Source organism: Microdochium trichocladiopsis, assembly GCF_020744255.1.
Source record: "Microdochium trichocladiopsis strain MPI-CAGE-CH-0230 chromosome Unknown B0I36scaffold_2, whole genome shotgun sequence".
NCBI lineage: Eukaryota > Fungi > Ascomycota > Sordariomycetes > Xylariales > Microdochiaceae > Microdochium > Microdochium trichocladiopsis.
Genome location: NW_025763545.1, coordinates 3,198,266 through 3,212,952, shown reverse-complemented (window position 1 = coordinate 3,212,952; position 14,687 = coordinate 3,198,266). Strand labels below are relative to the sequence as shown.

At 48.0% G+C, this 14,687-nt stretch overlaps 1 protein-coding gene and 1 non-coding gene across 2 annotated transcripts; one reads left to right on the top strand and one right to left on the bottom strand.

Annotated features, from left to right (window-relative positions):
* Nucleotides 1-11,874: 11,874 nt before the first annotated feature.
* On the bottom strand, nt 11,875-11,978 carry B0I36DRAFT_t31. Its single transcript has one exon. It is a non-coding gene; the product is annotated as a tRNA-Arg (tRNA).
* A 925-nt stretch (nt 11,979-12,903) lies between these two features.
* Nucleotides 12,904-14,547, top strand: B0I36DRAFT_403641 (Six-hairpin glycosidase-like protein; the record flags this gene model as incomplete). Its single annotated transcript, XM_046161756.1, has 4 exons — nt 12,904-13,525; nt 13,718-13,855; nt 13,935-14,176; nt 14,238-14,547. The coding sequence occupies 4 exons, from the start codon at nt 12,904-12,906 to the stop codon at nt 14,334-14,336; spliced, it is 1,101 nt and encodes a 366-aa protein (XP_046017189.1). The 3' UTR covers nt 14,337-14,547.
* Between the last annotated feature and the right edge of the window lie 140 nt (nt 14,548-14,687).

The following is a 14,687-nucleotide window of genomic DNA, read 5'->3' as shown; positions in this document are numbered from 1 at the left end:
GACATCGAGGAACAGAGAGACGATTTTTGCCGTGACCACGACTTGCCGCTTTGGAAAGTGCCTCGTCTCTCTCCTCTTGTGAGGATTGATATGTTGGAGAAGGTCACCCGTAAGTCCTACGAGATTAAAGTAAGATGCAAATACCAATGCCAGATTCCCAGAGGCACTGTACCGCGGCACCAATGGCCTGGGTTGTGGCATAGCTTCTCCATATCTGCCCCGCTAGGGCGTCGATGTCAAGAAGAGTTGAACAGAATCTGCGAGCTCGGGAAGGGCGATGTCTTCGCAGGCTGAATAATGGCAATCCTGGCCTGTCTCCGCGTAGTCATAGAATGGATGTCGCAAGGCCACTCCCTTTGAGAGGTCTGCCTCTATGGTCTCGGGCTCCTGGGAGAGGTCCAGGCTGGTCATATCTTGTTCCCGTATCCCATATTTCGCCAGATTCCGGAGACTTTTCGCCTTACCGAAGCTTCCGCGGAACAAATCGTCCATCGGAGACAATGCCGGGAGGGGGCTGGGAGGGGTTTAGAAGTTCTTGAAGTAGATAGAGGATGCAGGTATTTGCTGACTAAAACTCTTCACGGGGATGACTCGTGACGTCCTGAGCCGGATGAAATGTCTTCAGCCTGGAGTAGCTATTCTCTGGTGCTCTGGTGGATCAATAATACCTTCTCATCAGAGGGCTGGACTAGTGGTCCAATAACGCTCTGAATCGTTCGAGCAGTAGCCGCTTGGCAGTCCTGTGAAAGTTCTCTCGAGTTCTGGTGGTAGCTTGCATGATAGTGAAAGCATAGTTGATTCTCCGCAAGGCGACGACTCCTAGAGCTCCCCAGTATGAAACCTAGTAGTCGATGTGCACTTACCACATTTCCTTTTCGGGTTCTTGGGCTATGCAGCTTGAAATATGGACTCGAGACTCAGTGGCCAAAAAGCCAATCTCAAGTCATAATCAGCAGCGGAAGCAAGAAGCTGTTTTCCCGTGACGTGAGAATCCAGTGTGTCTGCAAAAACATACTTTCAGACTTCGAAGGCATGGCTTCGAGTAGATGGCGGTTCGTCTGCTCGGAACAACCGTGTTTCTCGGCGACAACACACTCTCTGAATCAACTGCCGAAAATCAGCAGCCCAGCCCAGCTCTCCATTGCCAACCTCCAAAAGGCTCCCCCTCACTGCACCAGCGTCACAAACGAGCTGTACCACTGGTCGGAATATTTTCGAGATAACTAAGCATATGACAAGGATATCGGAGGCTGCGCTGCCAGGACTGCGATCACTCTCTCCTCTCTCTACCTTGCTCGCGGGCTGGAGGCGTACCACATTGTCCGACTTGTCAACAAGGCTGTCCCCGTGCAGACCAGAAACTAGCGCGGTGCTGATTCTGACAAACGCGTGGGATATGGTCGGTCAGCTTCGGTAGTCCTTGTTGCGGGGGTTGCATGTTAATGGCATCAGTCTTACTTGGGATGCGGCGGCTTGACCTTGGCGAAGGAGCGTGCGACTTGCGCAAAAACCCAACCATTTGTTCAGGTCCTTAAGTCGCGTTAGTCGTAGCTAGAGAAATTAGCTGTGGATTGCACTAACATTTTGGTAGCAATACTAATCAGCTTCTCCACGACACGGAATTCCCTGGAAGAAAAAGGTCTCAAGCCTTTGGCTGGAAGAGGCTCCTTGGTCACCAGCAGACGCTTCGACAGCCCAGAGAGCAAACACGGGCGTTTCCACGAGTGTCTTCGGTGGATGATAACGGCCAGCCCTTTCCAGATTTGGACGGTGGTCATGGGTACACCCATGACCCTGAATTGGGCGGATGGCCGGAGAGTGACATGGGCCGGCCTTGCTGGTGGTTAAGGGCTGCCATGCCACGACAATCGCAAGCTCGCCCGTTCTCGATAAATTTAATGTTGGGAAGAGAAGCTCGCAATAGAGTTGAGCGTTTTAGCTAGGATAGAATTACGGTTAGTACTACTTCTAAGAATCCTAATGGCTTACTGTGAAGACCCAGCGCCGAGACGCGGGACTGGACGTAGTGGATCAGGTTCAGCTGATGCCAAAACTAGACACGAATTGGGGTTCTAGAGACATTCCCATCAAGTTGAGTTAACTCATATTATTGGGCCGACCCTGTGCGTCTTGTGAAGGAAATAGCTATTACGAAGGTCCTCGTAACGCAGGCCTACACTACTTGTGCTTACAGCCATGAGGCCTATGATGACAAGACCATGGCCACAGGAACACGTTGCCGCTCACCTAGAAAACAGTCTGGTGTTCATGGTACCAGCAGCACGAGAGAATGTCAAGATCGTAGGCGAAGAGCAGGGACAGCTGCTCCTCGGGCTCACGGGGGAGCACTTCTACTGCTGCAAGAAGCATATTTGCTAATTAACTCTAAATTCGCGATCCATCAGAACCAAACGATCATAATAATTAGCTTAACACCCTGGTGAGATTCAGTCATAGCTCGCTTCGGCGCATCACGTATTAAGCTGTTACTGATGCGTCTGAAGTGCTGATAAAGACTAACCGTACGTGGACTCCCAAGCGCACGAGCAGCTACTCGGGAAAACAAAAGACAAGCCTGTAAACATTCATATCAAGTGATAAAAAAACACGTTTTGGACGGCACTCCTTGTGCACTTGGGGTCAGCGTGGAAAGAACATTGAAGTCAATTGCCCATCCCTACAGCGCCTCGATTGCTAGCGTAGATACGTGATCCTGTTGAGATTTCTCCGTGCCAAACTATGCTGCTTATTATCAGCCTGAGCTGGGGCGTGACTGAATCGACTCTGGTAACAGCACTATTCTTATCATTGTGGCTTTGGTCTTGATCGCTGCTCTAGGCTTGGTCGTTGCTTACGTCAATAGCAGACATTATATATAGATCTATACATAGCATGGCACGTGAATACTTTATGCATGGTCAATACGACGACCGCAAATATATCACCAGGCAATGCGATTGTCATTTCAACACTTTATTGTTTGGATCAGGGCTCAGCTTGAGGAGATCTTCCAAAATGGTGGCTTACGTGCGAGAAGAACAAAGTGTGTAGTATTTTAAAGAGGAGGAACCCCACGAACAGCTACACTCTCAGGAGAAAGACCACTAGTGAATTCACGTTATCAGAGTCGAGGGAGAGAGGGCAGAAACTTGATTTGAATGGTTGGGGGGCGGCGATACGGTATTATTCATGGTAGGATAACATGCATTAAAGTTTTCTCACATGCTGGTGACGCTAAGAAAAGACGAGATAATACTGTGATACAGCGGTACTACGCATACTACAAGCAAGCGGCTCTAGCAACACTACAAACGGCGAGATAGGTGTGATCACATTCTTTCTCAGGGTATAACTGAAAGCGTGCACAAAATGCTTCCTTGATGTCTCTCTTCGAAAGAGAAGAGCTATTGTCTCTTGACCTAGCGCATATACTTTTCCAAATTGTCCTTTTAATCTTCTGCTGTCCACTTACATACATCCCCGTCGAGTAGGGTACAATATGTATGTTATTAATTCACTGTTCTCCGCATCTGCTCCTTAGACTGTGCTGAGGTGTCAGGTATGTCCAAGACAAAGCCTAGTGGTTTTATAGTTGATGGATATCTCGTAACATAATGTATTTGAGGTCGGGTTACTGGTGTTATACTTCTTGCTACACAATCTATGAACTGTAGGTGCCGTGCTAAGTCAGTAGTTTATGGACTCAAGGACAATCAGCAAGTATAGATAGGTGAAGACCTTTTTTCCCTGGTGAATGGTGAAGTATATACCAAGCACGGAGCGAATAACACGTTGAGAGCTCCTGGATATCACATCCCGAGTCATAAAAAGCCTCTTGCCTCCCTCCATCTGATTCTACTCTCTACATTGACAACCGAGGCGTGCGTATATTTGTCATGCCGATAGTTCGCTCGAAACTCCTTCAGCGAAGTTCCCCAAGACCGGACGATCTCAACTCGTTGTTCATACTCCCGATCTTGTCTGGCACAGGACTTAGTATATTTTGAATCGTGATAAGCAAATACGACTCACATATTCTACAAGAAATGTCTCGTTCACATACAGCAACAAGCTGAAAGGGGGCTTCAAGATCTTGAACCATACTTTCGTCGCATGTGCTTGTATGTCGACAAGTCTACAAGTCTACATATGTATGCTTACCTGCTGGCTCTCGAGCGCAGAATTAGGAGGCATGTCAGATGCTCATCACGCATGATGAAGCCAAATCTATGCAACATTAAAGGTGCAAGGCTCGAAGAAACCTGTTTTGTCTTTTTCCTTTCACCAAGGAGAACCTTCTTGACAATGATGACTTCAATCATATAACGGTGTTAGGGACCGGAGTTCTTGATACCAGAAACGGAACGACATTGCACCACTACGTGCAGTACAGCTTTTATCTTGCAATTGGGCTGTTCTAGGCAAGATTGATTGTTTAGTCGAGCTACTACCCACAATTTCTGATCTCATGACGAGTGCTTGAAATGAATGGTATAGACAGCGTGTATGCGTCATATGGATCTATCTTTGTTGATTAGCAAAACCGTTCCTCAACAATTGCCTCGGGAGACGGCGCTCGCATGATATGTGTACCACTTTGGTGGCGAGTTGGCAAAACTATAGCTTCATCAGAAGGGGAGACAATTATTGACTGATATGTTGGAATTATTGCTAGTTCTATACCAGGGATACGATGGACCTAGCGGTAGAAGAAAGTTCCATGGCGTCTAGGACTACAAACGATTATATTATGGATTTGGTAGGATAGTTAAGTAGTAGCAGCAGTGAAGTAACAGGTTCGAGTAATCAGGGTCTTGTATCATTGCTTCATTATGTTTTGTTAAAGGATACAAAACGTCCGACGACAGTATGAAAGCGTGCTTTACTTCTTCTTGCTATAGTGCCCCTGCAATAATAGTCTTGAGGTTTGTTTACTATTAATGCATTCGAACACATCCATCCGTTCGTCGATACCTAGAAGTATCACTGCATCCCGCACGATGGGGTCAAAAAGTAAATGCAATTCGGCTTACCACTTCTCACCGCCTGTGTGATGCACGACATATCTCCGCTGCATACACAAGAAGTACATACAAGTAGACTGGATGGCTTTCGCGATTCGCATATGTATTACGTCTTATTTGATATAGTGGCGCCTAAGCCAAGGCCACTTATTATAAGAGTTCACCCTCATGTTTTCTGTTCTTATTCTCTCGTCTCTTCTGCCTTCTCAAACACTTAGTGCACTATGCCATGAAGATGTAAATAACAGATCGATAATCGCTACTCTCAGATCTTATGTTCGTAAGCAGAAGACACCAGCGAGAAGAGTAAGCTCTTGAGATAGTAAAAACAAAGAGTACACCATTTCATGAATTGTTTAAAAGTATGCTCATGACTACTTCTATATTCAAAATGAATCACCGTAGTATTATTGTCCACTAAAAACTTGTGGGTATATTTGCTTAAAATGTAGTGGAGGAGAAAAAGAGAGAACACGTAATATCCTCTCTAGCCCTGGCTTACACCGGACAGATTCCATGGCTAAATATGCCGGAACTTATGGGGATCGGCTCGATTACAGCAGATACTTTATCCTATTTACACAGACGCTTTTGGCTTTCAGAGAAGTTCGGTGTCAGTCTATGCATCCACTCAATATTTACTTGACCATCTTGGACCAAAAGTAACCAAGCTAAGCGGTGATGCGGTGGACATTGACTTAGCCTGGCGTATGGAAGGTCTTGACCAGTCTAGCCAGCGATACTCTGAAAGGCGCTCATAGTCATGTCTAATATATCGTGGCAGCACGGGTTTTCTATACCATTTGCATTATCATGCTATAAGTACTAGATGATAGAAGTGCGCGTCCCCGTAATGAAGAGTACTACTAGCGACTTTCTAAATGATCCTCTATTGTTGGAGTACAAATAAAAGGTGTACCCCGCCTATTTTTGTCTGGACGTTGTGTTATTATACTCATTTAAAGAATGGCGTTAAAGCCAGAAGAAGAATAATCCACTCTGTTTTGTCCAATAGCGAAGATCAAATGTATTTGTAAGTAGTAGAGAGGGAAGTGTAAGGGGGTTAAAGGAGGGCAGACTTCTCAGATCTTGAGTACGGGGCTCGCTACGGTCTACCGTTATGTTTTCTTAGAAGATGAATACTATTTGTGATAGGCTGCTTTATGTATGTGTGTGCTGAAGGACCAGCTGGGGATACCGCTAATCTTAAACGGAAGAAATGGAACTAAAAAAGTGTTATATGCGTAGAAATTTGTGTCGAACTCATCCGCTATAAAATGGAGATCTCTATTTCTTTTCACACGCGTTCTTAAGATTCTTGTTCTAGCAGCCTCACAGGCTGTATGAAAAGCATTCTTGAGAATACCAGAAAAAGCAGCAGTGGTATACTCATGAATAAGCGTAGAATTCCAGTTTCAAAGTATTAAGAGTTATTCATGATTTCATTTGCTCGTCATTCATGCTTAGAAAAGATTATAAAAAGAAGACCAGAGCTACAGGTCACACACTATCAGTCTCCTATTCAGACTATAAAAATCATTAAGGTTCATTCATTCCACCAACATATCATACTTCTATTATAGTGAAAAATGGCATAGCATTCTCTATTCCACCATCGCTCTTGGAGCAAGAGCGCTTTCATAGGCTACTCGGAGATTAGCGACAGATTACACCTGGATATATTATATTATTATTATTAGTACGCGCTACCTAGTTAGGTTTCGCGAGCCTACAAATCTATCGTATAATAAACCGTACCGAAGCCGGATAAAAAATATACGCTACGTATTCGGTACGCCTAAGCGGCGTCTTCGCTGCGTGGTTCCGTCGCGTATCACGAATGGCTCTCACCAGCCAGACGTTCTTTGGGCGAGATTGGTCGCCTCCCTCCACGCCTCTAAGCCGGTGCAGCTCCTGGGTATGTGTGATTTCTAGGGGCGCGTGCGCCCCGTCAGCGCTGCGCGGGCGCATCGTCAGCGACGCTCCCTCTCGCGGAGGTCGTCGTGTATGTGGGCTTCAGTATCCGGGGCAACCAGCCCGGGGCCCCTGTGCCCGCATCGCCTGCGCTTCGTGTTCGCTGCATTCTCGCTTGTGCTTCGTCCTCCCGTGCTTCCCGCGTCCCCTGTTCCTGTGCCGCGGCCTCCTCGCCCGCTCTAGCGAAGTGGGGGAGTAGGTTCTCCGCGATGAGCCACCGGGCCACCTTCTTGCTAAGCTGCGGCTGGTCTAGTAGCGCTGCTAACTCGCGGCTCCCGCGCGGCGGGCACTTACCGGCGTCGTGCCACATCTTTTCCCGGCTCGCTCTAAGTGCGTCGCAGTGGAGGAGGATGTGTTCCCCAGTCTCAAGGGCTTCCTCGCACCGACAGAGCGGCGACGTCACGCCGGGGGCGCCTATCTTGTAGAGGAGCGCGCGGGTGCTTAGTCGTCCGGTGCGTAGTTGGATGAGAATGGAGGACTCGAATTTCAGGAGGCCCTTGTGCCTTTTGATAGTCGCCGCGCGGTCTTCTGCGCATGGTCCGGCGCCCTGCGCTCGCGCAGCGCTCCAGCGGTCCTCCCACCCCTCAGCGAGTGCGATTTTGGGTGAGGACCACCTGGATATATGGAGGCAATGAAGCGTTCTACATCAAATGGTTTTGACTCACAATGAGCATATAGGTGCAAAAACCCTTTCATAAGTGAACTTTTGGTGGGCATTTTTGTTCCGTACGTCTAGCCAGTATTCTCCGCTGTTATCGGAGAGGGAAAAAACAGTCCACGTGAGGTATAACATACTCATACTTAACATTCTCACACTCTGGTTATCACACTCTGGCTACTTAGAGATACTTCAAATCAAATACAGCACTGTTTCTTGAGTTAAACACTCACTCGTTCAAGGAACAACTCTTGGAATCAAGGGCATCCTAGTAGATTTGTAATAGCTAGGTCACAGCAACCATTCGGAAGTCATTCCGAATCGAAATAGCCGCCTCCGTCCTGATTATCACAAACACAGAGAGTTTGAAAAACTTCTGGTAGAATTCAAGACTGATGATTGAAAGCCACTCCCCATTTATCGTATGCATCGAGCTCGTTCTGGGCCTGAATTATAGTCCATGGTATACAGAATCCAGTCCATTTCAACCCTACATACAATCTCATCCAGTTCTAGGCATGAGAAGCCTCTCACTATTCGGGCCAAAAGTATCAAGTGAATTCAACCGCACGAAGTATTGAATGGAAAGTGTTTCAATACGGTTCCGGGTCTACATATCATATATCATCATTAGTGTAATAATATGCAATTACTGTATCCCAAAGGCAGTAATACTAGGTAGTCCATGACGTAGCATGTACTACACATCTTTAATACGAGCACGCCGAACTCTGTGCGTCGTGAATGGTAGTCGTAAATTATTCTGAAACCACCTTAGGCATCATTGAATCACACATGTCCTACGTGTATCGTCCCTCAAATGGTGCTACTTAGCTGACATTCGTCTCGTGAACGCTGCCTGTTGGCGTTCTGTCCAAGATATAGGGATTCTATCAACATGACCTAGCGCGATAAGTCACAAAGTAAATTGGCGTCAGATGAACATCTCAATACCTCAGACTATCTGTATTGTAGAGAGTGTTCCCAAACGCCGCACAGAAGAATAGCAGGCATCGAGGACAAGGAAAATTCAGCACAAACCATAATTAGCCTATAGAGTGCCTAGACTACCTGGCACGCTGTACAACCTCGCTCGTCTTCTTTGTGTCGACCCGTCTATTCTTTCTCTTATCAAACACCAGCCACTTGAGTGCAAGAAATATAATGGACGTATTTAATACAGAAGGCCCATAATGAATAGAAGATCGTTTAATAATATAGTATATCTGCTTTTATGCAGAGTGGTTGTAGCGTGAAAAGGCATCAGCGAATCGCGGATCAGTTGAGGTGCTTCATTTAGTGAATCTGGGCCGGAATTGCAAAAGAAGCAGAATATTAATTATATGGAGTGTCTCTCTTCATGTCAGGAAGTCTGAATACTAGAATGAAGGCAGACAGGGCGCGAAACATGTCTTGAAACGGACAGAGTAGTGATGCACCGCCATCCACCTCTGACAAAAACTGTCTCGCTTTTCATAACGCTGAATGCGCCATGGATAGCCAAGTAATAAAAAATGCGGTCAATCACAAGAAGCGCAGAGGTTGTAAGTGGAGGAAATATATCGCGACCACGGGCCATGAGGATGATGCCATCCACACTCTCTTGCAGTTAAGACCAAAATTGTGGGCAGTATTCTAGTTAGTCAGACGTTCAGCTTACTTCGCAATTGGAAGACATCCCGAGGCCAAGAGTTCTAAGCCTGCCGACTATTAGGCGATGGTACGGTGCCTTCGAGCAACGGTCCTGCCTAATCCAAGACGTTGATAAGTCTCACGGCTCCTTATGATAGCGTCCAATCATTCCATCAATGAACAAGACAATCAAAACGTCCAGAATAACGGTACTTTGCCCAGGGAGCCACTATCAGCCAGACAAGAGTAACATTTGAGGTTGCTTGTGAGTTATCCCTGCTAACGTGTATGTAAGTTGGAAGTACCGACGATCACAGGCACAATGGTCTCGCCATACCCTGCCCTTGCGGACAGCGACTTCGGAGAGCAGCATCAAAGACACCTTTGTTCGACACCTGATTCAACAGGGTCACTATTAGGGCCAGTATTGCGGCAAGAATATCAGTGTATTGCCTGTAGATTATTTGTTTCTCAGCCCCGATGTGGCTGACATGGAAATAAGTATGTTTGATCCCACGAGGGCGCAGCACAGCTGACACGCGCCCCAAGGCTTTGGAGTATTAGAATATGATAACAGAAAAGCTTGTGGGTAAGTAACTCCTTGTTGATTAGAAGGGTCTCTCAAACTTCGATATCGATGAGATAAAATGTAATCAAGAAGTTAGTGTTTCAGTAGTATGCCTCTTACAGTCCCGCTCAGCGATCAATTATAATTCCTCCAGTCAAGTTATAGGTTACAGGAGTGTCACATACAGATCCTGCTCGTTTTGCAATATTTCTACACAAACGTAAGTGCTGGTTACTGTGGGAGTCGAAGTTGGGTCAGTACCTGGCGTTCTAGGCCTTGCTAGTCCTCGCTCGCGGAAAGGCCCAGGGCAGGAACCCTCGTCTGGGACACCACGGTTTACACTACTTCTACGCGTAGCCTACGTTCAGAACAAACGATAACAACTTATTCCCCTTCTTTACATAGAATCTCGACAAGTGCTATCAACATGTTTCAGTCCAAGACATAGACCTATTATGTGCGCTATCTGAACATGAGTTGGCTTCGGCCCTGGATACCTCACAACTGATCCATGAATGGCCTGTTGACACAGGTGAGTTCCAGGCAAGAGCCACGCCAACCCCGAAAGATGGTAATATCAACGCTGAAGGCTAGCTAGTAAGTAGTATTGATTGTGCGTAGCGCCTGCATACAGATTCTGGAGTTGCAGTTGTTTTATTAATGAAGATTGATGTCTTCCTGGTCTGTTAGGGAAGACACCTTTTTCGGCATTCAATTGATGCATTTTGTTGTGCACATGTCAGAAGATCTAAGCAATATCCCAGTCAGGTACTCACTCAATGGCCATTTGAAGTCAACACGGATCGATGTGGTGTGAGCCCCATCCGTAGTCTTACTTCTGGAGGCGCCATTTCTTCCCTTTGTCGCAAGATATGTCATTCTCAGGCCCGTAATTTACAAGTAAATACTCATTTGTTCATCAACATGTACTTGAACAAAATGATTCCGAATATTCATTCGAGGTTCGGTAGTGCGAGTAATAAACCCAAAGTATGGGCTTTTAATCTTTGATCATATTAGCATAAAGTCACGCCCTATTGAGGCTTTTCCCTGGTGTAACTAGATCGAAATACCAACTAACTCGTGAGGTTCAGGTGAAACACTATGGATTTCATCGTACGAACTTCTCCTCTGCAGGACTGGACTTCAGAAGGGCATTAAAAATCTAGGTCAGATCGACAAGACAGAGCTTTAGACTCGTTTTGGTTTTAGTAACGGACATCTGTTTCGGTTGCTTCGTAAATTTTGGCACGAATGCCCAATCAATTGTTTAATTCTTCAGCAATCCCAATATCCTCACGGTATGAAAATCTTGTGGAGTATAAATGTTTAGTCGTCTACTACGACGAAACAAGCCTATGTGAAAGCTCTGATCAGACCAGAAGAATCGTACGCTGAAACCTCCGATGAATTGTCAAGAAATAACTAGAACAGAGCACAGAATTGTAAGCAAGAGGGAAAGATATGTATTAAGCAGAAGCCACGGAACCTAAACACAAACTAATCACATTCCTTTATTAGGCATCCGTGAGGCGATCACAGGAAGACGGATAGGCGAGGCGAGGCGAGGCGAGGCAAAGTATCACAGGATGAAAGTACCCGATGGATGGGTGTAGTCCACCAGCATGGTTTTGTTATAGCAATAGAATAGTATTGAGTTCGTACGTCCAGCTCAGACCAGACTCTCGCCTCATTCCTTCAACATTTCAAACGAGAGATATTGGAGTTTCATAGAAATGATAGCTCGGGGTAGGGAAGAAGAACTACAGCCGTGCCCGATAGTCCGTTAGCATACATGCTGGTATCGTTGAAACAAACGCTGACATCATCATAACAGCCCTGAGTGGCCGTCTGGAGTCTAGATACAGCTTCTCGCACGCAGTTTGACAAAAGTTGCACGGAGGGCTCGCAACAAGGCCGCCCGCAGCAGCAGTAAGAATGGCATTTGTTGGCAAAAATGAGGAACTCACACAGCCGGGCGAAACGGCTTAGGGGCATCGCCAAAAGCAAAAGCAAAGCATCCACGGTGGGGCTCGAACCCACAGCCTTTGGATGACTCCTATCCGAGGACAGAGACTCGCAAGAATAGAAGTCCAACGCGCTACCATTGCGCCACGCGGACGATGTTCGTTGACTGGGATTTCCCTTAGCTGGCCCTATACTAGCTTCTGATTGAACCCAGGCACTCTGCAAGCTGTGTGTACCCGAGATCCCATCGTCTTTCAGACGCTGATGGCCTTGGGGTTTTCACGGGTCAGCTCCCTCCGCGCTGGCTTTTTGTGACATCCCTAAGCGACGTGTCGAGAAGAAACGATGCACGCATATGTGATTATGCAGTACTCTGTGACATGATGTAGTCGGGGTGCTGAAGATCGGCCTTCGCACTGTAACGTGCTGCCCGACTATGGGTCGCAGGGCACCGTCAAGCACATTGCCGGCTTGTAGTGCCGTATCGTGGGCGCGCCAAGCTAGCCAGGTGCCATGTTGTGATCGAGCCAACATCTCGAGAACAATTTGCCACCTATCGGGACGTGGCTTGGCCTGCAGGCCAAGATAGCTTCAAGCGGCAGGACGTTGCAACTGAGGGGATGAACCTTGAGAGCACGGGCGAATAGCGGCAGTCTGACCCCGGGCTTCCCGGCAAATCATCATCCCTGCTGCTGCACTGCACAACGCCAACAACTTTCTGTCGACCGCTCTTGCCTTCTTTAGCGGCCGCTTGCGGCAGCGGTTAATAGTTCCCTGGTTGCCAGCAGCAGGCATCAGGGCTGCTGTCCCGGTCGCCATGACTAGCAAGCAGGAGGACCCCTTGTGCGGTTCAATTTCCTATGCTGACCGGTGGTCTAGCATACTCACCGGGGTGACATTCTGTGTATAAATACGGCCTAAGCCTACGCCTTGTGAGAGCATACTGTTGGATCAGGTGAACCGAGACTTGTCGACCAGTTTCAATAATATCCTGCTTCCCATTTCGACTCGGACGAACGACACAATACTGTGCCATGGCTATCAAGCACCTCCTTGTAGCAGGCTCGACAGCCACGGCGATGGCCTTAGGCGGCGCACAGCCTTCATTTCTGACCAAGATGGCCAAGTCCTTCGTTAGTTATGGGGTTCCTGGCACTTACCACTACTCCGAGGCCGTCCTCGCTGAAGGTTTCGAGGCAGCCATTGAATTGACAGGGGATAAGTCTCTGGCTGCCTGGTACAAGAACCAGATCGACGACAAGGTAGTGTTGGAGGATGGCAGCATCTACGATTGGAACCTGACGTACTACTCCTTGGACGACTACCGCATTGCCAATAACTTTCTGTGGTGGTATCGAAGGACTGGCGAGGAAAAGTACCGTATTGCGGCTCATACCATCCGCGAGCAAATCAACCGCCATCCTCGCACGCCGACGGGTGGCTTCTGGCACCGCCAGCCAAACTATCCCAATCAGATGTGGCTCGACGGCATCTTCATGGTCGACAGTTTTTATGCCACATGGACCAAGTACTTCGACAATGACAACACCACTGCCTGGGACGATATCCTGCTTCAGTATGACAATATTGAGAAGCACACGCGCAACACGACCTCCAATCTTCTTGTCCATGGCTACGACGAGAGCAAGGTCGCCGTCTGGGCCGATCCAGAAACAGGTGCTGCCCCACTGGTCTGGTCTCGTGCAGTTGGATGGTGGTGAGTATTCCAGTTGAATTCGATCAATACACGGACATTCAGCTGACCAGAAGTGTGGTGACTAGTGAGTCCTGCCACGTTCCGAGCCCGTTCACTCAAACTGCGACTGGTGCCAGTCACGCGAGAAGGCCGAAAATCCCGCTCATTTGTGATTGAAACTGACTTGTGGCTGGCAGACTTCATCTCCCTCATCGAGGTCATCCAGCTCTGGCCAGAAGCACACGTCGGGTACGACAAGCTTGTCACGTACTTCACCACCCTCGCAGATGGCTTGCTCCGGGCACAGGATAAGACTGGCGGTTGGTGGCTCATCAGTGAGTTCTCTTATACAGTACCTTCCGGCAGAAGGCTGGAAATTGGGTTCGGAAAGGCTGATGCTAGTGCCGTGATAAGTGAACGAGGGATATCCCGAAAGACAGGGCAACTATATCGAAAGCAGCGCCTCGGCCATGTTTACGTACGGGCTCCTCAAGGGCATGAGCCTGGGACTGATCGACAAGGCCACCTACCTGGAGCCGGCGAAGAAGGCTTACGGGCTTTTGACCGAGCGCTTCGTTAGCATCAACCAGAATGGAACTATCAACTGGGAGGGTACTGTGGCTGTTGGGTCCCTGAGCAGCAACGGCACATTCGAGGTATGTGAATGTTTCCCGCACTAAACTCCCCGGGGTATTGATCCGAGCTGACGAACTGAAGTATTACATCGGCGTCCCAATTGTGCGCAACGACTACAAAGGAACCGGGCCCTTCATGCTTGCTTCGTATGAATACGAGACTTGGGCTGCCCATGCCTAGAGACTCATCGGTACTGGTCAGGTCAGATGCACATGCAAAATCCGTGATCCTGTTACTGGGAGGCATGGATCGTCTTGTAGAATGGGAATCTGGCGGTGATTCTCAGTAGTTCGTACAAGTTGTAAAGACGTGAAGGGGCAGACATGGGAGCCAATGCTAGAGCCGAGTTTCGCCTCGTCCCGATAGCCGTCTTCAGTACACTACACTTGATGAATCAACCACAAATGCTTGTCGGCAGTCTCCGTCCCCTGCCGGCCGGGGACGAGGTGGGGCCGGAGAGCGAGTCCGGAGCGGTGACCCCGCCTGGCAGCACGTTGGCCTGACTTTTCCGCACAGGTTGCTGGTGATCAT